Here is a 23,952-nt window from a genome sequence, read left to right as displayed (position 1 = left end):
GCAGAATGCGGATAAAACAGAGCAGGGGACATACAATTCTGCCCCAAGGAGTTCAGTCAGAAATTTAATTAACACTTATTTTTTTAAATGAGCGTTATCAACATGGAAGCATGTCCTCTAGAATGGTGGCTGAAGCATGAAAAGGCATATGAATGTTTAGCATATCTGGCACGAAAATACCTTGCAATGCAGGCTACAAAAGTGCCATGTAAATGCCTGTTCTCACTTTCTAGTGACATTGTAAATAAGAAGAGGGCAGCATTATCTCCTGTAAATATAAACAAACTTGTTTGTCTTAGCGATTGGCTGAACAAGAAGTAGGACTGAGTGGACTTGTAGGCTCTGAAGTTTTACATTGTTTTGTTTTTGACTGCAGTCATGTAACAAACAAACAAAAATCTACATTTGTAAATTGCACTTTCACTACAAAGAGATTGCACTACAGTACTTGTATAAAGTGAATTGAAAAATACTATTTCTTTTGTTTATCATTTTTACAGTGCAAATATTTGTAAGCAAAATATACACTTTGATTTCAATTACAACACAGAATACAATATATATGAAAATGTAGAAAAACATCCAAAATATTTAATAAATTTCAACTGGTATTCTATTATTTAACAGTGCAGTTAAAACTGCAATTAATCACAAATAATTTTTTTAATTGGGATTTTTTTTTTAAATCGCGTGAATTAACTGCAATTAATCGACAGCCCTACTCAATTGTTATTTGGACCTCCATGGGAATCCCAAATGATTGTAACCAGGATAATCTTCACATCTCAGATGTGACCGTGGTGAGTAACGCTGTATTAGAGGCATCTAGTGCAGCTCATAGAGAAGTGCGAGATATCAGCTGCTCCTCATTTATTATAGATTTGAACTCTTTCCTAGACTCTAGAGAAAGTGTGACTGTAAATTGAGACAGCTTGTCCCAGGGCAAGTAATTGTATTTTGCTAGCAGTTCTGGGTAATTAGTTTCTCACATCTAGAGACTGCCTAGTAAGTAGACTTTATTGCCCAAATAGACCCCACAAAGCGGGAGCTTTCTCCCTTTGTGTTGGTTTGGGAGGTCCTTGCTGTTTGAACTTCTCCTGGACAGTTGCTTCAAGAGATCCTGGCACTGGATGAGAACACAAGTACTCAAATCCCTTTGAAGGGTGGAATCTTTGCTGGAGTCTGCCACAAGTGCTTCGCAGGTTCCAACAGTTCCTGTTTTATAGGCATGGTGAGCCTACCAAACATGAAAAGGTAAGGAATGTTCAGCAGTCATATTTCCGGTCTGAATTTGTCTAGCTTCAACTTCCAGCTACTGGATCTTGTTATACACCTTTGTCTATAGACAGTCTACAGTAGACTCTAGAGCTCTCTTAACAGCACAGGATTCACTCCGAGCATGAGGTGAAGAAAGACACCTGCACAGTTGATAGTTTTATAGAAACTTTTCAGAGTGGAACTATACTTCAGAATTGCATATCTTTACATTTGGCAAACCAGAGATAGTATAGACTATTTCTGTAAGGATGTGTACTTTGTTTTTGGCAGCATAATTCTCTACTATCTCCTTTCTGCCCAGCTTGAACCCCTCATTCACACTATCCTCTGATGCCAAGACTAAAATCAAGTGAGAAGGTGAAGCTGGAAGAGCTTTGTGTACAGCTCAGCACTTCGATTAACACACGTTCATTTTGTGCATCTCTCAGCACTAAAGATGTGGTATGACTGAGGAAGAAGATTTCTAGCTCACTCCTCATAAAATATATGTTTTCCTGGGAAAGCAGCCGGATACATGCAAGAAAACGCTGCACATGAACTAAGATTAGCTATGTTGATATTTATCAGGGAATTGTGAATAGAACATTTTCTTTGGTAAAAATAAGTTAACGAGTAGAAAACTTTAGCCTAGTGATATGAGATTAAAGCTTGTTATAACAGAATTGCTGAGCTTTGGGGAATTTTAAAGAACATACCACAGAGACAAACACAGACATCTTCTATTATTTGATATTCAAAACAGGGTGGAGTCAAATCTTCCTACAAAACCAATGGAACCTAAGTGTACAGAGAACATAGGTAAAAATGTATTCTTTGCTGTTTCAGGATCTTAGGGACCCTGATCCTGCAAGATGCTGAGTGACCTCAACTCCCAGGAATTTCAGCACAGAAGTCACTCATTCCATCACAAAACCTAGTCTTTACTCAGAAACCTGCCCATTTAGCCTCTTTCCAGAGTTCCACAGTTCTGCTTCAACCTCACTTAAAGCTATGTCGTTTAATGCATGACAGCTGACAGTTCAAATGTTTGAAAACTAGACTGATTTTGCAGCTCTGGTGCCAGCACTCACCCACACACACACAAAAATCCAAAAAACACACACATTTATGATGGTTAAACCACTAATCAGATGACCGTTAGAAGCTAAACACTGTAAGTGTCACTCTTAAAATTACTGCAAAAGTCAGTAAAAGCAATAAAAAATGATCAATGTCACAGTGTAACACTGACAGACCCCGGTCATCAGCGGGCAGGCTTGAATCTGGGACCTCTGGAGCTAAATGCATGAGCTTCTACTGCATGAGCTAGAAGCCACATGGCTCTTAACTAAGACTGTAGCAGACTCATTACTCTCTAAATCAGGGGTCGGCAACCTTTCAGAAGTGGGGTGCCGAGTCTTCATTTATTCACTCTAATTTAAGTTTTTGCGTGCCAGTAATACATTTTAACGTTTTTAGAAGGTCTCATTCCATAAGTCTATAATATATAAACTAAACTATTGTTGTATGTAAAGTAAATAAGGTTTTTAAAATGTTTAAGAAGCTTCATTTAAAATTAAATTAAAATGCAGAGCCCCCCGGACCAGTGGCCAGGACCTAGGCAGTGCGAGTGCCACTGAAAAAATCAGCTCACGTGCCACCTTCAGCACGCGTGCCATAGGTTGCCTACCCCTGCTCTAACTGGTCTCAGTGCCACTAGAGGAGAACAGATCACTACACCCAGGAGGTGTGTGGGTTACAACAGCAACAGGCAACCTTTGGCACGCGGCCCATCAGTAAACAAACCATCCCGGCCCGCCAGCAGCTTTTCCTGATGAGCTGCGTGCCAAAGGTTGCCGATCCCTGATGTGGGAGATTCCCAACTGCCTTTTCAGACTTTAAGAGACCTTTGCAAGAAGGGCAACCATTCCTCTGAAGTCATTGGGAACTAATGAGTAAATACACATTTGGAAAGCAACAGAAGCTCAGCATTTATTTGAAAATTGATTTTTTTTTCATGCACAGGATTTTTTAAAGTTAGAGCTCTCTGCTTTTGGCATTTGGGGAAAGAAAAGAAAAAAAGTTACAAATGCAGTCTAGCCAAACATCTGAAATTCGGAAATCTGAAGAGTTTGCAACCATATTTTAGTCATTTTAACACCAAACCAAACTTCTATTTGTTTTGAGCTTTTCAACTATCCAATTTTATAAAGCAGTCAAGCCCTTGAAAATCATCATTTAGAAAGAAAGTGCAATGTTGATTATTGTGAGAGTGTTCTTTCCCATAATAATTCATAAAAGTGAGTGAAACCAAGGTCTAAATGTGTTCACTAATTGAATTGCACTTAAAATTATTGTAAATAACGCTCTCTAAAAATTAAGATGTTTGCTACTTACTTTCCTTCAATGAGCCATGTGCATTTTGTTTTGTATTTATAATGTCCAGGCCCATCTGTTACATATCCAGAAGATCCAGTTAGCCTGTAAATAAAAATTAGAAATGTAGGTTTCTAATGTGATTAAATACTTGAGTTTTTCCAAACATCTCAGGTTCAAAAAATACCCTGATTAAAGCACCCAACTTTAGGTTTATATTTATTGAATGGCCATTATAAAAAAAATACACACACAAATGGATCAGACAATTGGGATTCTGCTACTGTACTCTTGGTCTGTACCCCTTCTCGTAACTAGCCAGAGTACCCACAAGTTGTGCCAGGAAGTTCAAAGTGGTGTTCTCATCTGGCTTCCTTCTCAGACCAGCAACTCAGACAAATGGTATTTCTTTCATAACGGAAGACAGGTACAGAAAGAGTAATGTAGGGAGGATGGCAATAGAGCTTCCCTTAGTATAGCAGCCAAAAGTGATGAAACAAGGTACTTGTTTATAAGTACTCTAGTGAAAACAAATAGAAAATGAAAGATTTGTTTAAACAAACTGCAAAGTTACTATAAAAGTAAAACTTTCAAAATACAAAGAAATATTACTTTCAAAAGCAGAGTCTAGAGGAATGAGGAGTACTTGTGGCACCTTAGAGACTAACACATTTATTTTTGTTAGTTTCTAAGGTGCCACAAGTACTCTTAGGGTACGTCTATACTTACTTCCTGGTCCGGATGTAAGCGATCGATCTTCTGGGATCGATTTATCGCGTCTTGTCTAGACGCGATAAATCAATCCCGGATCGATCCCGGAAGTGCTCGCCGTCGACGCCGGTACTCCAGCTCAGCGAGAGGAGTACGCGGCATCGACGGGGGAGCCTGCCTGCAGCGTCTGGACCCGCGGTAAGTTCGGACTAAGGTACTTCGAATTCAGCTACGTTATTAACGTAGCTGAATTTGCGTACCTTAGTCCGAAGTGGGGGGTAGTGTGGACCAGGCCTTAGAGTCTAAAGGGTAACTCATGGTCCAGTCTAGATTGGACTTATGTTACAGACTCTTCTCCAAGACCTATGCGCTGAACTCCCCTTACTCTCCACTCCATTTTCAAATGTAATAACCCTCTCTGTCAGTGCCTGGATCAGTTATAACTCATTTCTGCTTTGAAGACTTTGATAACCCACATTGTGGGCAATGGTCCCTGTTCCTGGTATAAGTTTATTACTTAAAAATGCTGCCTCTTCCATCAATTTGTTTCCCCTTAGACTACTCAAAATTATTTCCCACTGTCTTTGTTGAAATGCATCACTGCTGGACACAGATTGAATGGATGATTTTAGCCACTCCTTAGCAGATTCATTAAAACTAGCATTTGAGGTGTTGGTGTAAAAACAAAAACAAAACCCTACCTATGGAAGAATTTGAGAGTAATAGAGGATGCACCAGCTGTACTGGTGTGGAGTGAGTGATTAAGTGTCCTCAATTAAACCTGATGTTTCCTTTTCTCCCTGGGAGTAATTATTTTCACTTTAGCATTTCAATTGGCCAGTTAAGACTCAGGCCTGTGTGTCACCTGAAATGAGTATACTAATACTCCATTTCAAGCAACACAAATGCAAATTTTAAATGATATAAAATCCAATCTTACTAAAAGGTAAAGACAAAATTATTTGTAACAGCAGGTACCGAATATAACCTCGTAAGTCAAGGATAATTAACAATTTCTATCATAACATGTTATAAAAACTAGGGCTGTCGCGCAATTAAAAATATTAACTGCACGATTAAAAACATTAACCGTGATGAATTGCGCTGTTAATAATAGAATACCATTTATTTAAAATATCTTTGAATGTTTTCTACATTTTCAAAATATATTGATTTCAGTTACAACAGAATACAAAGTGTACAGTGCTCACTTTATATTTATTTTTATTACAAATATTTGCAATGTAAAAATCAAAAGAAATAGTATTTTTCAATTCACCTAATATAAGTACTGTAATGCAATCTCTTTATCATGAAAGTTGAACTTACAAATGTAGAATTATGAACAAAAAAATAACTGCACTAAAAAATAAAACAACGTCAAACTTTAGAGCCTACAAGTCCACTCAGTCCTACTTCTTGGTCAGCCAATCACTCAGACAAACAAGGTTGGTTACATTTGCAGGAGATAATGCTGCCTGCTTCTTGTTTACGTCACCTGAAAATGAGAAAGAGGCGTTCGCCTGGCACTGTTGTAGCCAGCGTCGCAAGATATTTACATGCCAGATGCAGTAAAGATTCATATGTACCCTCATGCTTTGAACACCTTTCAATGCTGATGACAGGTTCTGCTCAATAACTATCCACAGCAGTGTGGACCGACATATGTTCATTTTCATAATCTGAGTCAGATGCCACCAGCAGGTTGATTTTCTTTTTTGGTGGTTCGGGTTCTGTAAGTTTCCACATCGGAGTGTTGCTCTTTTAAGACTTCTGAAAGCATGCTCCACACTTCGTCCTTCTCAGATTTTGGAAGGCACTTGAGATTTTTAAACCTTGGGTCAAGCGCTGTAGCTATCTTTAGAAATCTCACATTGGTACCTTCTTTGCGTTTTGTCAAATCTGCAGTGAAAGTGTTCTTAAAATGAACAACATGTGCTGGGTCATCATCTGAGACTGCTACAACATGAAGCATATGGCAGAATGCGGGTAAAACAAAGCAGGAGACATACAATTCTCCCCCGCCGAGGAGTTCAGTCTAAAATTTAATGCATTTTTTTTTAATCATCAGCATAGAATCATGTCCTCTGGAATGGTGGCCGAAGCATGAAAGGGTATATGAATGTTTAGCATATCTGGCATGTAAATACCTTGCAATGCCAAAAGTGCCTTGCGAACGCCCGTTCTCACTGTTAGGTGACATTGTAAAAAAAGAAGCGGGCAGCATTATCTCCCGTAAATGTAAACAAACTTGTTTGTCTTAGCAATTGGCTGAACAAGAAGTAGGACTGAGTGGATTTATAGGCTCTAAAATTTGACATTGCTTTGTTTTGAGTGCAGATACGTAACAGAAAACAAAAATCTACATTTATAAGTAGCACTTTCACGATAGAAATTGCACTACAGTACATGTATGAGGTGAACTTAAAAACACTTTCTTTTATCATTTTTAGTGCAAATATTTGTAATCAAAAATAATAATATAAAGTGAGCACTGTACACTTTATATTCTGTGCTGTAATTGAAATCAATATATTTGAAAATGTAGACAAACCATCCACAAATAGTTCACCAATTGAAATTTATTAAATATTATTTAATAGTGCGATTAAAACCATGATTAATCGAGATTAATTTTTTTAAATGGAAATTAATTCTGAGTTAATCATGTGAGTTAACTGTGATTAAACCCGTCCTCAGGCTGCAGAAAATGCCATTACTCCAAGAAGCTGCACTTCTGGAGGGTATTGGCTTTGTATCTCATATCCTACCTCTGTTTCAGTTATTAGATCAACTGAAAACTCTATTTTTTAATTACACGCTGATAAGTCCCCACTATTTCAGGTACCATGGAAGCAAGAGTCCTTCCCAGGAGATAAATGTGAAAAATTTCTCCAAATCCTGCCTCTCAGCCTCCCTTCCGAAGAGAACTGAGTACTAAGCCATGACATCATTCACCCTCCCCCTCATGTGGGTCATTCCACTGTTTACAAGCTCACCAGGCTTCTGGAACCCAAGGGCTTGTGAGATTTAAAACCACTACAAGTCACAGATTCCTTGTCTTTTTCCTCAGTTTAACTATTGACTGGTGATGAGCACCATCCTTTCCCAAGGGAGGAGAAGCAGTGCACCCATGCAACCCATCCTGAGAGAATCTGAGAATTCATTGGAATTTAGGGGAGAGTGCAAGATCAAGACCAAAACGATCTGGCCCAGTTTGACTGATACAGATAAAATGAGACCGAGTAGTCCTAGTGGTTCCTCACAGATGCATTATAAAAAGAAGAGTTCCAAAAGAATTTTTACAAGAGAATTTTGTCATTAAAAAAACATTGTGAAGTAGCAATCAACATGTTCCAGCAACATTTTCTGGCAACTGAGCAGCTCCACGACGCTCCACTGGAGAACATGCTTGTATTTTAAAGCAACTTAGCAAGTTCTCAGAGAAATATATTTTATTAGAGCTGGTCAGGAAAAAGTTAGACAGAACCATTTCCGGAGAATGCAGCTCCATCAAAATGAAAAATACTTTATGAAATCATGTTGATTTCATCAAAAAATGGAAAGAAGTTCCAACTATGTCAAAATGTCCCATTTCAACATTTAAGAAAAAAATGTTTTCACTTTTCCTTTCTAAATGACTTGTTTTAAAAAAATTTTAAAATGTGTATGCTATATATGATAAATAAAAGTCAAATGGAAGTGAAATGTTCCAATTTTATTGAAGCTAACTATTTTAATTGACCCAAAATGAAATTTTGGAAATTTTCTTTCACTGAGAAATTTCAAATTTTGGGTGTTTGTCCCGAATTGGAACTAAAACAAATTTTGATGTCTTGATTGAATTTTCATTCTCCACACAGCTCTATATTTTATACTTTCCAACTTAAAATATCTGGGCCCAAAACTTTTCAGCCTGAAGTTCCGCACCGAGTCCATTTTTGGGCAACTAGAGCAGTGGCCCAATTTTCAGAGTTATGCTAAGCTCCTGCAGATTCCGTGAACTTCAGTGAGGAGGCTTTGAGTATTTTTGTTTGTTTTTTCAATTGTTCAGCATTTCTGAAAAGTCAGACTATCCATTTATATTTTTAAACATGGACTCAGGTACCTAATTCTAGGCACTAATATTTGAAAAATTTGGCCCTCTTTTCTATACCTTAATCTTTTGAAAACAGCGGCAATGGGGAGCCTGGGAATCTTACTGTTTTAAGTAAGCTAATGTTTCAACTCTGAAGGCACTTTGCCTGCAACTGATACTGTGCAGACTTTGGAAGCGAAGTAAATCTCAGGAGCTAAAAAACAATCACCCATTACCCAGGAATCATTATGAATGACCTGCTCTGGAAACAATTACTCTGGCATTCACTACAGAAAAACTATCAAAGGCAATATAAGATAATGTCTCAAACATTCCAGGAAACCTTGCATGCTCCAGTGTTGACAGAACTTAGACATATTTGAACAATACAAAAACAAAAATGAACTGTTTAAGTTAAAAAAAATAACCCAAAACTTTATCAACAAAGTTTCCTTGGTAAAAACAAGATCTGAATACTAATCTGTAAATGATTTACATCCCTCACTAACCTTTGGAACATATTTCATTAAACACAAATAAACCCACGTATACTAAGTATCATTACAGAGAGTTCAACACCAAAGCAAATGAAATTGAAGCTAAGTTGTCATAACTGCACTCTGGTATTACACAACACATGGTACTATATGAACAACCCACAAGCTGGAGATAAAGAGAAATACCTGGCACAAAAGCAAGCTAAGGCTGGAGTCTTATCCTTAAATTAAACAAAAACAAGCTGATAAGAGGTTAAATTGCATTCCCAATACTAATGAAAAACAAAAACCCTAGAATTTTTCTAATATTGGTCCTTGGTCTACACTACACAAAAATCTACCATATTTAAGCACTGTACTTGAGCCTGGCAGTGGCCCATCATTCCTTAAACATGGTTTGGTTTTCCCTATGTAAAAAAGATCAAAACATATTATCTAGGAGCAAGGTACTTAAGGTCTGGGGAAATTTGCAGTGTAGCTGGTGCCACCCCAACACCAGATGATATGACAACTAGAACCATTATGAGAGAGATCTTTTTACTAACGTACTATTGGGAATAAAAGTCACTTGAGTCCTATACTGTCAGACTCATTGACATCAGTATTTCGTATATTTATAATGTTATCACCTAGATACTAAGGATGGGCATCCTAGAAATGAACTAAAAATTGTACTCTTATATTAATTCATAACTTTGAATGCTGTGTATTCTGACTGTTCTATCCTAAACCAGCAGTGCATTACATCATTCTGTAAGAAGGTCTTCTGGACTGTTCAGGCTTTAACTGGCTCCAGCCTCTCTTCTTGACTGGGACAAGCAGTTGCGGTAATGTAAGGACAACAGGCAAACAAATGAAGTGAGTGAGTATAGAGAAGCTTAACACCTTCAGAGCTCTAAGAGGGACTTGGAGGACCTCCAGAGTGGAAAAATGCTATAAACAATATCTGTTTTACAAATACTCCTCAGACTTTTTGGATTTAAAAAAACATCCAAAGCAATTAGTTCATTTTTAACATTAACAGATGGCAAAACTGTAATTTACAGTATTGAGGTAATGTTTTCCAAAGCACTTAGGTGACTTAAAAGTCTAAGCATCATTGGCTTTCAACGGGACTTAGGCTCTTAAGTCCTTAAGTCACTTTTGAAAATCGTAGTTCTGAAGTCCCATTTTCGAAAGTAACTATTTCATGCTCCACAGTTAGACATATACAAAAGAGTTATCAAGCCATGAACACTGTGGGTTTCATTTTTTTATAAATCAAAAGGAAGATGAAGCAGTACAAAGGGTCAATAGATTTTGCTGAAAAAAAGCTTACAACATTTAATGTGAAATGTTTTATTATGTAAAAGCATTTTCTTTATTTAGATCCTCCTGTGTGGTTCCAGCAACCCACACAAAAGCAAAATCCTAATACAAGTGAACCAGAGAGTGAAACCTACCGATGAAGTTTCAATAGACCAACAGAATGAAATGCAAAACCTGACCATAAATCAGAAAAATCAGATTTAGCAACTTCAGCTCTCAAACTCAGATTTATTAATACTGGAAGGATTTTTTTTTTTAAACACACAATAATTGCATATTCATAGCATTACTCTAAAAACACAGACTGCAACCAGACTAATACATCAACTCAGTTACTTAAAATATCAAGTAGCCCGCTTTGCTAACAACAAAGTGCATAAAGTTTAAAAAACAAACAACAACAACAACAACAGACTAAACAGTACTACAATAGAACTACCACTCAGGGTATGTCTACACTACGAAATTAGGTCGAATTTATAGAAGCCGGTTTTATAGAAATCGGTTTTATACAGTCGATTGTGTATGTCCCCACATAAAATGCTCTAAGTGCATTAAGTCGGCGGACCGCGTCCACAGTACCGAGGCTAGCATTGACTTCCGGAGCATTGCACTGTGGGTAGCTATCCCACAGTTCCCGCAGTCTCCGCCGCCCACTGGAATTCTGGGTTGAGATCCCAATGCCTGATGATGCAAAAACAGTGTTGCGGGGGGTTCTGTGTACATGTCGTCAGGCCCCTCCCCCTCCATCAGAGCAACGGCAGACGATCGATTCGTGCCTTTTTACCTGGGTTACCTGTGCAGACAACATACCACGGCAAGCATGGAGCCCGCTCAGCTCAGCTCACCGTCACCATATGTCATCTGGGTGCCGGCAGACGTGGTACTGCATTGCTACACAGCAGCAGCTAATTGCCTTTTGGCAGTAGACGGTGCAGTATGACTTTGTAGCCGTCAGCGGCTATCTGGGTGCTGGCAGACGTGGGGCTCCATTGCTATACAGCAGCAGCTCCTTGCCTTTTGGCAGTGGATGGTGTATTATGATTGATATCCATCATCGTCATCATCATATTCCTCAGTGAGTTCAGTCAGAGGCACCTGGGCAGACATGTTTTGTCTCCTGGAGACTCAGTCCTGCCGGCAGTCCTATTGAACCGTCTTGACAATGATGGCTAGCAGTCGTAATACAGCTTTTTCTGCCAAGCACCCAGAAGCTGCCGATGGCTATCAGTCATGCTGCACTGTCTGCTGCCAGCTTAAGATGTAAAAAATAGATTTGTTCTGTATTCATTTGCTTCCCCCTCCCTCCGTGAAATCAACGGCCTGCTAAACCCAGGGTTTTGAGTTCAATCTTTGGGGGGGCCATTCTGTGTGACACTGGTTTGTGTTTCTCCCTGATGCACAGCCACCTTTGTTGATTTTAATTCCCTGTAAGCCATGTCGTCACTCGCCCCTCCCTCCCTCCCTCCGTCAGACAATAGTTTCACGCCTTTTTTCAGACCAGACGCCATAGCACTGGGATCATGGAGCCCGCTCAGATCACGCAGCAATTATGAGCACTATGAACACCACACGCATTGTCCTGGAGTATATGCAGAGCCTGGACATGCCAAAGCAAAACCAGGCGAGGAGGCGATTGCAGCGCGGCAACGAGAGTGATGAGGAAATTGACATGGACATAGACCTCTCACAAAGTACAGGCCCCAGCAATGTGCAAATCATGGTGTTACTGGGGCAGGTTCATGGCGTGGAACACCGATTCTGGGCCCGGGAAACAAGCACAGACTGGTGGGACCGCATCGTGCTGCACGTGTGGGACGATTCCCAGTGGCTGCAAAACTTTCGCATGCGTAAGGGCACTTTCATGGAACTTTTTGTCTTGCTTTCCCCTGCCCTGAAGCGCCAGAATACCAGGATGAGAACAGCCCTCACAGTTGAGAAGCGAGTGGCGATAGCCCTGTGGAAGCTTGCAACGCCAGACAGCTACCGGTCAGTCGGGAATCAATTTGGAGTGGGCAAATCTACTGTGGGGGCTGCTGTGATCCAAGTAGCCAACGCAATCAAAGACCTGCTGATATCAAGGGTAGTGACTCTGGGAAACGTGCAGGTCATAGTGGATGGCTTTGCTGCAATGGGATTCCCAAACTGTGGTGGGGCGATAGACGGAACCCATATCCCTATCTTGTCACCAGAGCACCAAGCCACCGAGTACATTAACTGCAAGGGGTACTTTTCAATGCTGCTGCAAGCCCTGGTGATCACAAGGGACGTTTCACTAACATCAACGTGGGATGGCCGGGAAAGGTACATGATGCTCACGTCTTCAGGAACTCTGGTCTGTTTCAAAAGCTGGAGGAAGGGACTTTCTTCCCGGACCAGAAAATAACCGTTGGGGATGTTGAAATGCCTATCGTTATCCTTGGGGACCCAGCCTATCCCTTAATGCCATGGCTCATGAAGCCATACACAGACAGCCTGGACAGGAGTCAGGACCTGTTCAACTATAGGCTGAGCAAGTGCCGAATGGTGGTGGAATGTGCATTTGGACGTTTAAACGCGCGCTGGCGCAGTTTACTGACTCGGATAGACCTCAGCGAAGCCACTATTCCAATTGTTATTGCTGCTTGCTGTGCGCTCCACAATATCTGAGAGATTAAGGGGGAGACATTTATGGCAGGGTGGGAGGTTGAGGCAAATCGCCTAGCTGCTGATTACGCGCAGCCAGACCACCAGGGCCGCTAGAAGAGTACAGCAGGGCACGGTGCACATCAGAGAAGCTTTGAAAACCAGTTTTGTGACTGGCCAGGCTACGGTGTGAAACTTCTGTTTGTTTCTCCTTGATTGAACCTCCCCTCCCGCCCGGTTCACTCTACTTCCCTGTAAAATAACCACCCTCCCCTCCCCCCTTCGAGCACCGCTTGCAGAGGCAATAAAGTCATTGTTACTTCACATTCATGCATTCTTTATTAATTCATCACACAACTAGGGGGATAACTGCCAAGGTAGCCCGGGAGGGGTGGGGGAGGAGGGAAGGAAAAGGACACACTGCAGTTTAAAACTTTAACACTTATTGAAGGCCAGCCTTCTGATGCTCGGGCAATCATCTGGGGTGGAGTGACTGGGTGGCCGGAGGCCCCCCCACCGCGTTCTTGGGCATCTGGGTGAGGAGGCTATGGAACTTGGGGAGGAGGGCTGTTGGTTACACAGGGGCTGTAGCAGCTGTCTCTGCTCCTGCTGCCTTTCCTGCAGCTCAACCATACGCTGGAGCATATCAGTTTGATGCTCCAGCAGCCGGAGCATCGACTCTTGCCTTCTGTCAGCAAGCTGATGCCACCTATCCTCTTCAGCCCGCCACTTGCTCTCTTCAGCCCGCGATTCAGCCCGCCACCTCTCCTCTTGTTCATATTGCGCTTTTTTGCACTCTGACATTGACTGCCTTCAAGCATTCTGCTGTGCTCTATCAGCGTGGGAGGACATCTGGAGCTCCGAGAACATATCCCGAGCCCGCCGTTTTCTCCTTCTAATCTTCACTAGCCTCTGTGAAGGAGAAACATTTGCAGCTGGTGGAGAAGGGAGAGGTGGTTAAAAAAGACACATTTTAGAGAACAATGGGTACACTTTCACATTAAATTTTGCTGTTCACATTACACATCGTTATAAGGTCACATTTTTCCTCTTATATTGAGGGCCTGCCAGTTTGCTGTGAGAGATCACTCACGCAGTGCCAGGCAACAGATTTCAGCTTGCAGGCAGCTATGGTAAGCCACAGTCTTTTGGCTTTTTTAACCTTCTTAACATGTGGGAATGGTTTCAAACAGTAGCGCCCTCATTTCCCATACCAAGCACCCGTTGTGTTGGTCATTTAAAATGGGTTTGCAATGTAAAAGGAGGGGCTGCGGTTTCCGGGTTAACATGCAGCACAAACCCAACTACCCCCCCCCCACACACACACCCAATTCTCTGGGATGATCACTTCACCCCTCGCCCCCACCACGTGGCTAACAGCGGGGAACATTTCTGTTCAGCCGAGCAGGAACGGGCACCTCTGAATGCCCCCTTAATAAAATCACCCCATTTCAACCAGGTGACCGTGAATGATATCACTCTCCTGAGGATAACAAAGAGAGATAAGGAATGGATGTTGTCTGCATGCCAGCAAACACCGGGACCATACGCTGCCATGCTTTGTTATGCAATGATTCCAGACTACGTGCTACTGGCCTGACGTGGTAAAGTGTCCTACCATGGCGGACGGGATAAGGCAGCCCTCCCCAGAAACCTTTTGCAAAGGCTTTGGGAGTACATGAAGGAGAGCTTTCTGGAGATGTCCCTGGAGGATTTCCGCTCCATCCCCATACACATTAACAGACTTTTCCAGTAGCTGTACTGGCCGCGATTGCCAAGGCAAATTAATCATTAAACACGCTTGCTTTTAAACCACGTGTAATATTTACAAAGGTACACTCACCAGAGGTCCCTTGTGTGCCCTCAGGGTCTGGGAGCACGCCTTGGGTGAGTTCGGGGGTTACTGGTTCCAGGTCCAGGGTGATAAACATATCCTGGCTGTTGGGGAAACTGGTTTCTCCGCTTCCTTGCTGTGAGCTATCTTCCTCGTACCCCGAACCCGCTTCCCTGTTTCGTGATTCTCCATTGATGGAGTCAAATCACACGGTTGGGGTAGTGGTGGCTGCACCCCCTAGCATGGCATGCAGCTCCGCGTAGAAGCGGCATGTTTGCGGCTCTGCCCCGGACCTTCCGTTTGCCTCTCTGGCTTTGTGGTAGGCTTGCCATAGCTCCTTAATTTTCACGCGGCACTGCTGTGCGTCCCTGTTATGGCCTCTGTCCTTCATGGCCTTTGAGACTTTTTCTAATATTTTGCCATTTCGTTTACTGCTATGGAGTTCAGCTAGCACTGATTCGTCTCCCCATATGGCGAGCAGATCCCGTACCTCCCGTTCTGTCCATGCTGGAGCTCTTTTGCGATCCTGGGACTCCATCACGGTTACCTGTGCTGATGAGCTCTGCGTGGTCACCTGTGCTCTCCACGCTGGGCAAACAGGAAATGAAATTCAAAAGTTCGCAGGGCTTTTCCTGTCTACCTGGTCAGTGCATCTGAGTTGAGAGTGCTGTCCAGAGCGGTCACAATGAAGCAGTGTGGGATAGCTCCCGGAGGCCAATAACGTCAAATTCCGTCCACACTACCCCAAATCCGACCCTCAAAGGCCGATTTTAGTGCTAATCCCCTCGTTGGAGGTGGAGTAAAGAAACCGGTTTAAAGGGCCCTTTAAGTCGAAAAAAAGGGCTTCGTCGTGTGGATGTGTCCAGGCTTAATTCGATTTAACGCTGCTAAGTTCGACCTAAACTCGTAGTGTAGACCAGGCCTCAGTCACATAATGTGTTTATTAGCAGCGCAGAGCAACATTTGAGGTAAATTTAATACTGGTGACAAACAGTAAAAAGTACTTGCCTTCTATTTATCTACAGAAATAGTACAACAGAAACAGCGTAAAACTCCCTCTACCCTTCCTTCATTGGTCTTTCACCATCATGACTTAATAAGGGCCCATAAGGCCAACCCTAGGGGAAAGCAGATAATTCTATCCCTACGGCCCATCAAATCCTTGACGTCTCTAAAATACCGTCGACAACAATGCTCATTAGTGCTGGCTGTGATATGGACCCCTCTTCACTAGGACCTGGAATGAGACCATATATTAATTCCACATAAACCACTTACAGCCATTATTATAGATGAATTTAAACTGCTGATCTATAACTAAAAGGTTTCATATCCTGTTTACTAGTCCCACAGCATCCCATCCTAAATCAATTAATGTTGCTCTTATTTCATAATTGATTATTTTCTCAGAGTGCACACGTTGCTTGAAGTGGAAAGGCCCGCGCATACGGTTCAACGTAAGTACGTTTTTGTTTAAACTGTAGACAAAGAACAGCTGCCAAAAATTCACGAAAGAAATAGACAAATTAACCTGTGCATCTATCTACCTTATGATTTTCTAATTCCTATAAAAGCTATGTCTCTTTTCCTTACCAATTGCAAAGGTCATTGGTACACCCGAGAGCCAAACCTTAGCTAGGCAGGACAGCCAGCAGGAGTGTCCCTTCAAACACAGACCTCTTACAAATAGAGTTTGTACTTGTGAAAACTGTGGTTATGTACATGAAAATTTTAAGCTTCCAATGCTGAAGACAAGGGTGAACTTTTCATTTGCATATTAAAGAAACTACCTAAGATGGTATTACATGGATTCTTTTGTGCAACAGTTAATTAAACCTGTATCTGTGCATATTTTTCATCTAGTATCAGGGAGCAAAAGGAAATCTGTAGGATAATACCATATGTATTGAAAGGATGGAAGTTTTAACACCCTAAGGATATGTCTACACTGCAATGTAAGCCTGGGCTCAGACTCAGGCTTGAGCCCAAACCCCCACACCGCCTACAAACAACTTGTGCTAACCCCGGGCTTGAACCCAGGGTCCCAGGACCCCACAGGGATGGAGAGTCCAAACCCGAGGCAACTCAGGACCCAGGGTTCAAGCCCTATTGCTTTGCAGCATAGATGCAGCCCCACTGTACACATGCTCTGGGAGTCCACCAGAAGTATTCCACAGTCCCATCGGCTGACTCTCTTTGTCCTCTAGGGTATGTCTACACTGCAATTAAAAACCCACGGCTGGCCCATGCCAACTTACTTGGGCTAAGGGACTGTTTAATTGAGGCGCAGATGTTCAGGCTCAGGTTGGAGCCTGGGCTCTAAGACCCTGAGAGATAGGAGGGTCCCAGAGCTCAGGCTGCAACCCGAGCTGGAACGTCTACACCCCAATTAAACAGTCCCTTAGCCCAAGCCCAAGGCAGCAGTCCAGCCAAGGGTGTCTAAATGCAGTGTATACATACCCCTAGACAGTCAAGTTTGGTGGACAATAAAGTTTTCCCACAGTGAACCACAAACAAAGGACTAGAAAGGTCACGTTTTGGGAGGACACTAGGAGGTCTAGGGCACAGGTGGTTGGACTCAGGCCCGCACTATGCAGTGTAGAAACTGGAGCCCCAAGCTAAGATACAGGGTTCAACAATTCCTAACCTGGAGATTAGAAGGCAGTATAGATGCTCAAGCCCTAGGTTAACAAACCCAGGGTCTGCTAATTTGAGTTCTACTAACCCTGGTCTTACATTGCCGTGTAGACATACCCTCAGACTCTGGTTCAGACACAGGTTCTTAGGACTCTGTGGGAATGAAGGGTTTGAGTCAGAGTCAAGCTGGGACCCAGGGTTCAAGTGCTGACACAGTCCCCCTCAACTTAGGTCCTGGAAGTCCACCAAAAGCATCTCACCATCCCATGGGCCAATTTCCTTCGTCTTCCCTATCCCCAAAACTGCCAATCAACTCCAGAGAAATGGAAGCAACTCCCCTTGTGGTAGTGCAGCAGCTCGCTGAGTCAGCAGTTAACTCTTCCATTGTTTTTGGACCACTGAGCTGCAAACACACCATCAGAGAACCTTCTATGTTTGCAATGGAGACTGAGCAGAAGAAGTCCTTTGCAAATCACGCTGCTTCAAGGTCCGGGAACACAGTTAGATTTTGGTCAATCTCCGGTGCAAGGCCAGCAAAACAGTGGACTTTAGTAAGGGTACCAAGAATGATCACACAAACCAGCAAATAGTAAAGGAGCTTGCAGCACTGCAAATTTACCAGACCGGTAACAAGTGCAGAGAACGGATTAACTGGCTCAATACCAAGTACCAGAGAATCAGGAACCCAGAACTGCACCTTGGGCAACTCACCGAGATCATGCCCATGTTATGAGTTTGACCTGGGTGCTGCACCCAGCACAGAGCAAATAATGGCACACGATGGCCTGTAAGCCGGAATATCCATCTGCTGGCCCCAGAAACCAGCACGGGGACTGGTGGGAGCAAGCAGAAAGTGCAGAGTGAGACCAGCGAAGTGTCTCTGCTGCTGAAACCAGTCCCAGAAGAGACTTTGCTGCAGAAGCAGCAGCACATCTTGGGGCTGTACCCGGAGAAGCTTTCTGATGCTCCCTCCCCCCAAAGAAACAAAGTGTCATGGAACTGGCAGCAGACACAGAAGGGACAAAAGCCACTCTGAAGCTTGGCAAGTTTCTGGCTCCATTTTAATGTTTATTAATAAAGGACTAGGAGTGACTTCCGTTGTATGAACCAATGCAACATTTATGAAGCCCCAGCTAGCAGCATGTATCCACTAATGGTGGAATGAATGCCAGCAGCTTGGCTCCCTCCTCCACCCCACCGAGTTCAAAGTGGCAACTGGGAAATGCAAACAGCAAGTCTTAAAAGTACATTTTTTTGGAAAGGAGCACATTTTTGCCAGGGCCTCTGAAATCAGGGTACGGTTCATAACCCCCAAGCAAAAGGGGGTATGTTGGGTCCCCCAGAATAACAGTGGGGACAGTAACTACACATTTATGACAAGGTCATCTGGTGGGAATAGTGTCCCAGCCGGTTTATGAATATAGACTACCAATCAGCAAAAAAAAATACACACACCCTGGCATCATGAACTTTTCCAGTGCAACCCACGTTGACATTCATAAATTGACCTCTGTGGTCCCCAAGGGCCTGTATAACAATGGAGTAGTACCCTTTTATGTTTATGTACTCATGTGCTCCTGAGGAGGGCAAACAATGGATACAAGTCCTAACAATGGCCCTAGTGTAGTTTGGAAACTCCATTCTCTCAAAGCCAGCAATTACCTCAAGAATATATTTTATGCCTGCTACCTTGAGGCAAACCACACGCCTGACTGCCTCAGAAACCTCTCCCACCATTTTACCCACAGTCAACTTTTCCACACCACACTGGTTAACAATGGACCTGTAGCAGTCTGGGGTAGCCAGCTTCCAAACAGTTACAGTTACAGCAACCCATTTCTGGACCGGTTTGGCCACTCACATGTGTTTATCTTTATGCTGGAGGCTCAGGGCAAGCTGCTTACAAAGCTCCAGAAACGTAGCTTTCTTCATGTGTTTCTTCTGGGCCCACTGCTGGTCGTCCCAGGTCTGCTTGACGATGTGGTCCCACCAGTCTGTGCTTGTGGCCTTGCTCCAGAAGCGACTGTCTAAGTAGGGGGCATCAGCAACTGTACCAAGTGACATGAGCAGCATCAGTCAATTCGAAGTCTGCCATGTCTGTGTCCTTCTCCTCCTCCATTATAAGCTCTGTCAGATTTCTTCAGTGAGTCAGAAAATGTTGCTGAAATGTTCACCAGCGTCTCACAGAAGCTCTGCCCTTTTCCTGACACGGGAGTGAAAGCGTAAGCAACAGAATTTTTTCAAAAGGCGCCTCCTCCATACTCCTGGCTCCAGTTGCTGGGAGAACACAGACGAAAATGACTGTGTTGGCAGGCTGTGCCAACTTCCTGTAACATGCAGGATGGACAGTCAAGTTTTCCCACAGTGCACCATGGGGCTAGAACGGCCACATTTCAGGAGGATGCTAGGGAGTCTGGGATGTGGTTGATTGGACTCCAGTCTGCATGCTGCAGTGTGGACACCAGAGCCCCAAGTTCAAGCCTGGCTTAGTCAATTCTTAACCTAGGGTTGACAATCAGTGTAGACCCTGGTTCTTGAACCCAGGGTCAGCTGACTTGAGTCCCACTAACCTTGGGCTTACAATGGAGTATAGACATACCCTTAAGGACTTAGTGTAATTAGGGATATCTCTATAAAGAATCACACAACAATATTTTACTGTGCCTTCAACTGACATGACACAAGTGGCTAAAAACAACAGTGATTGTCCAAAGTCAACAACAGGTGAATCTTACATATGCATCATACATAGGCACACTGACTGATTCCTGTAATGGGTTAGACACATGGCTGTTTTGCTGTGTGGGCAAGCAACCCTAACCATGACATTGTAACTGGTAAAAACAGTACTCCCTCCTCCCATAACTCTGTGCGCTTATTTGTAGATGTCAAGGTCAGAAGGGACCACTGTGATCACATAGTCTGCACTGATGCAGCTGTGCCGCTGTAAGCTCTCTAGTGTATTAGCTCTAAACCGATGGGAGAAAGTTCTCCCATTGACTTAATTAACCCTCTCCAATAAGTGGCGGTAGCTATGTTGGTGGGAGAGCTTCTCCTGCCGACATAGTGCTGTCCACACTAGTACTTAGGTTGGCGTAGCTTATGTCACTCGGGGGGGTGCGATCCAAGTTATACCGACATAAGCGGTAGCGTAACCATAGCCTGAACGTTAGTCCTCTGGTTACAATGAGTTTGGTAAGTTTTATAAGCCCCGTCTAGAGCAAGAGTTCAGTTAGCAATGACAATTTTTTTCACAGGAGGTTGTTTTAAATAATCTCAGGATACAATTTGCACCTGTGAATCTACTAAACTGAATCAGTGCTTCTAGCAGTCACTCCCTTTTCACTTTTTTCCCCCTCAACCTCTGTTCTGTTTCAAAGCTCATTGTAATTCATACTCAGTTACCAAGAGCAAGCAAGGTTTGCCTACTGATAGTTCAGCAGTTTCCCAAAATTAGAAACATACAATTAGCCAAAAATGTATCTTAAATACATGTGCGAGAGTTTAAATTACAGTATTCTGCACCTGTGTACCTTGTAAATATGGCATCATAATTATAATTTTTAAAACCACACAAATGTTTCAAGATTTATAGTCACATCAATATTCCTCCCCAGTTTGAAAGAACTTTTACTCTGATACGAGTAATATCTTGAAGACTTGCATTTAAATACAGATAAGAGGGCTGGGCTAATAGCCTAATTGTGTATCCGCTTTGTTATGTGATTGAAGAGGGTTTGTTTTCCAGACACGTATTCCTCCCTCCAGGACAGTAGGAGTCGACAGTATTTGAGAGGCATATGGTCAGCTCCTGGGAGCAAAGTGCACCATTTTGCTCTGTGACCATTCAGATATTTAATGCCCCAGGACAATGAATTACATCATGCAATTAAGAGATCATCAAAACCTCCGACTTCCAAACAGACATGTTGACCTCCCTCTCTGCTCATCTCTCCTCCCACGGCTACAAACATGAAACAACTCCTTAATTTCTTCACAATCTACACATCTGGAAACTGGCCAAATCTGAACCCACAGCACCAAATTGCTTCTCTCCCCACATCCTAGTTCTATCCTATTCTGGATTCCTCCCCACTGATGATTCCCAGTCCAAAGGTGAAGGACAAGAATTGGTAGCAGGGAAGCAGGTTGATCAGGGAAGTTCAGGCCAATGATCTACAGTTTTTCAGGCCAAAGGGGGGCTACTGGAATCAAGACTTCTACAAGTAAGCATCATAACCTGCCCCGCATTCCCCTCACTGCTGCAACTACTCGCAGATGTTTTAAGTAAGCTGATGTTTCAACTGTGCCTAACGTTCAAAACCCTCAGCCAATTTCCCAGTGCTATCCACCTGGGAAATAGTCAGTTTCCTGCAGGTTAAGGAACTACTATGGCCCAAGAGTAAAGTTTTGTTCAGCCTTCAGCTGGAAGAATGAAGGACTTGTACCTTGAATGTAGAGCATTAAAGTAACAGATAAGCAAGGGATGCCTCAAGTTCCAGCTGGGATGTGATGAAGCTCCCAGGGGAAGATGAGTATATAATAGCCAAGCAGATTCTAAAACTTTTTCAGCTACACTGACAAACAGATGCTCATCTGTAGATTAACAAGTCAATATCTACAGATCGGTTCCAAATTGCAATGTACATTTTAGGTAACTTGTCAAAATTGATTTTGTTTGTATCGATTTGATGCTACAGAAGAACACCTTGAGTGCTCAAAAAAAGATTTCAAATAAAAAAGTAGAGTCTGACACTACCCAAATACTTCCTACAATAGAGTTTAAGAAGTATCAGAAAGCAAACTCTAAAGAAGTTTTCAAATTACATTTAATAATGAAATAGGTCTTTACACAAAAAAATGGATTGACTAATATTTTTGGGAGACAAGCTCAAACTAACTGTAGGCAGGGTCCATTTATTTAAATGAATGCGATTAAAATCAGTGATTTAATCATGATTTAAATAAATCAATTTTAATCTTGTTTTGCATTTGTACTTTTGAGTTATTTTCCTAAGGAAAGGTTGAGTCTCATTGGTTGGCGTAGTATGGTATTTTTTGCAAACAAGTTTGGGACACACTACACCTATGCACATTTAAGCAATTATACAGTTAATGTTTACATTTTCTTTTATATTATTAGAAAATAGTGAATGATATTTCTTATTTACTAGATAATAATTAATGGTTTACTCACAATTTGTGTCAAGCTGTGTTTGGATGGAAATTGGACTTCCATTAAAAATGCACAAAAACAGCACTTTAAACTAATTGTTTTTATTAGTTAAATAAAGCTACTTTAAATGTGCTGGATACAGAAGAAAAAAGTTCATCAAAACATGTTTTTCATTTATAATTAACTGATTTATTAAATGAAGCAAAAGGTGTCTGTAGTTAGCAAATTAACCTGATTGTTTCTCATCAGCATGTCCTTCAAGACTGTAGAACTAGATCTCATCGTCTTACATCTTGTTTCTATTCATAGATTGGAAGAGGTCAACAAGCTTTCCTGCTTCCTCAACTCCCAACCAGTTTCTCAATTTTGAATGAACTTGCTGAATAAACTGAAATGAAAAAAATATTTTCTGCGCCTGCAGACGAGCCTACTGCTGTCAAAAATTGGTCAGGTAAGTACCGCCCGGCCAGAGCCCACACCCCTCACCTCCTCTCACACCCAACCCCCCTGCCCCAGCCCTAAGCCCCCTCCTGCACTCCAAACCCCCTCATCCCCAGCCCCACCCCAGAGCCCACACCCCCAACCAGAACCCTCACCTCCTCCCAAATCCCAATCCCCTACCCCAGCCCAAAGCCCCCTCCTGCACGCCAAACCCCTCATCCCCAGCCCCATACGAGAGCCCGCACCCCCAGCCAGAGCCCTCACCCTCTCTGGCACCCCAACTCCCTGCTCCTCCTCATTTCTGGCTGCACCTCCAGCCAGAGCCCTCATCCCCTCCCACACTCCAAACCCCTGCCCAAGCCCGGTGAAAGTGAGTGAGGGTGGGGGACAGCAAGCGACAGAGGGAGGGAGTATGGAGTGAGCGGGGGCGGGGCCTCGGAGAAGGGGTGGGACAAGGGTGCTCGGGTTTGTACGATTAGAAAGTTGGCAACCCTAGGTACCAGGTGCTTAGCCAGTGACTTCCACCAGTTCAGTGGTCTTACTTTCTTGAAATCTTTGACAGCAAATATGGACTATTTGAATATTAATGATGTAATTTAAATGTTTTTAATAGATCGCAGCAAGTTTAGGCCTTAATGTACGTTGTCATGATTTCAAATTTAAGTTTAAATAGATTTTTTTAAAGAAAAATGAATTTAAAATAAGAAATCTGATGTTTTAAATTGTAATTGTTTAAATTTTCTAGTCCCATAAACATTTTGCCCAATGGTTAGGCTCCACTAAACCCCTCTCTCCTGCTGGAACTCCTCTAAACTCCTCTTCTGGAACCACTGGCCCCTTCAAGTGGTAGCCAGCAGCTCCTTCCCTCTTCTTGCTCTAGTGGAGCAGTAGTCCTTAGCAGAAGCAATTAGTCTGGTTTATCCTTGTTTCCCGCTGTTTTTCCAGACGTCCAGGCTCTTCCAAGGCTTGTAGAACAGCTGGAAACAAGCAGCAGCCATCTCTCCATGACCGA

The 23,952-nt window shown here is 42.7% G+C and overlaps 1 protein-coding gene across 1 annotated transcript in view; it reads right to left on the bottom strand.

The window, feature by feature from the left end:
- Positions 1-23,952, bottom strand: part of ATRN (attractin) — a 243,572-nt gene that overhangs the window by 184,337 nt on the left and 35,283 nt on the right. Inside the window, exon 2 of the mRNA XM_065404708.1 lies at positions 3,655-3,738. Coding sequence (XP_065260780.1) covers positions 3,655-3,738 — 84 coding nt within the window. The remainder of the gene's footprint in view (positions 1-3,654; positions 3,739-23,952) is intronic.

Source organism: Emys orbicularis, chromosome 5 (assembly GCF_028017835.1).
Source record: "Emys orbicularis isolate rEmyOrb1 chromosome 5, rEmyOrb1.hap1, whole genome shotgun sequence".
Taxonomy (NCBI): Eukaryota; Metazoa; Chordata; order Testudines; family Emydidae; genus Emys; species Emys orbicularis.
Note: the sequence above shows the minus strand (reverse complement) of the source record. Positions and strands in the feature narration are given on the sequence as shown.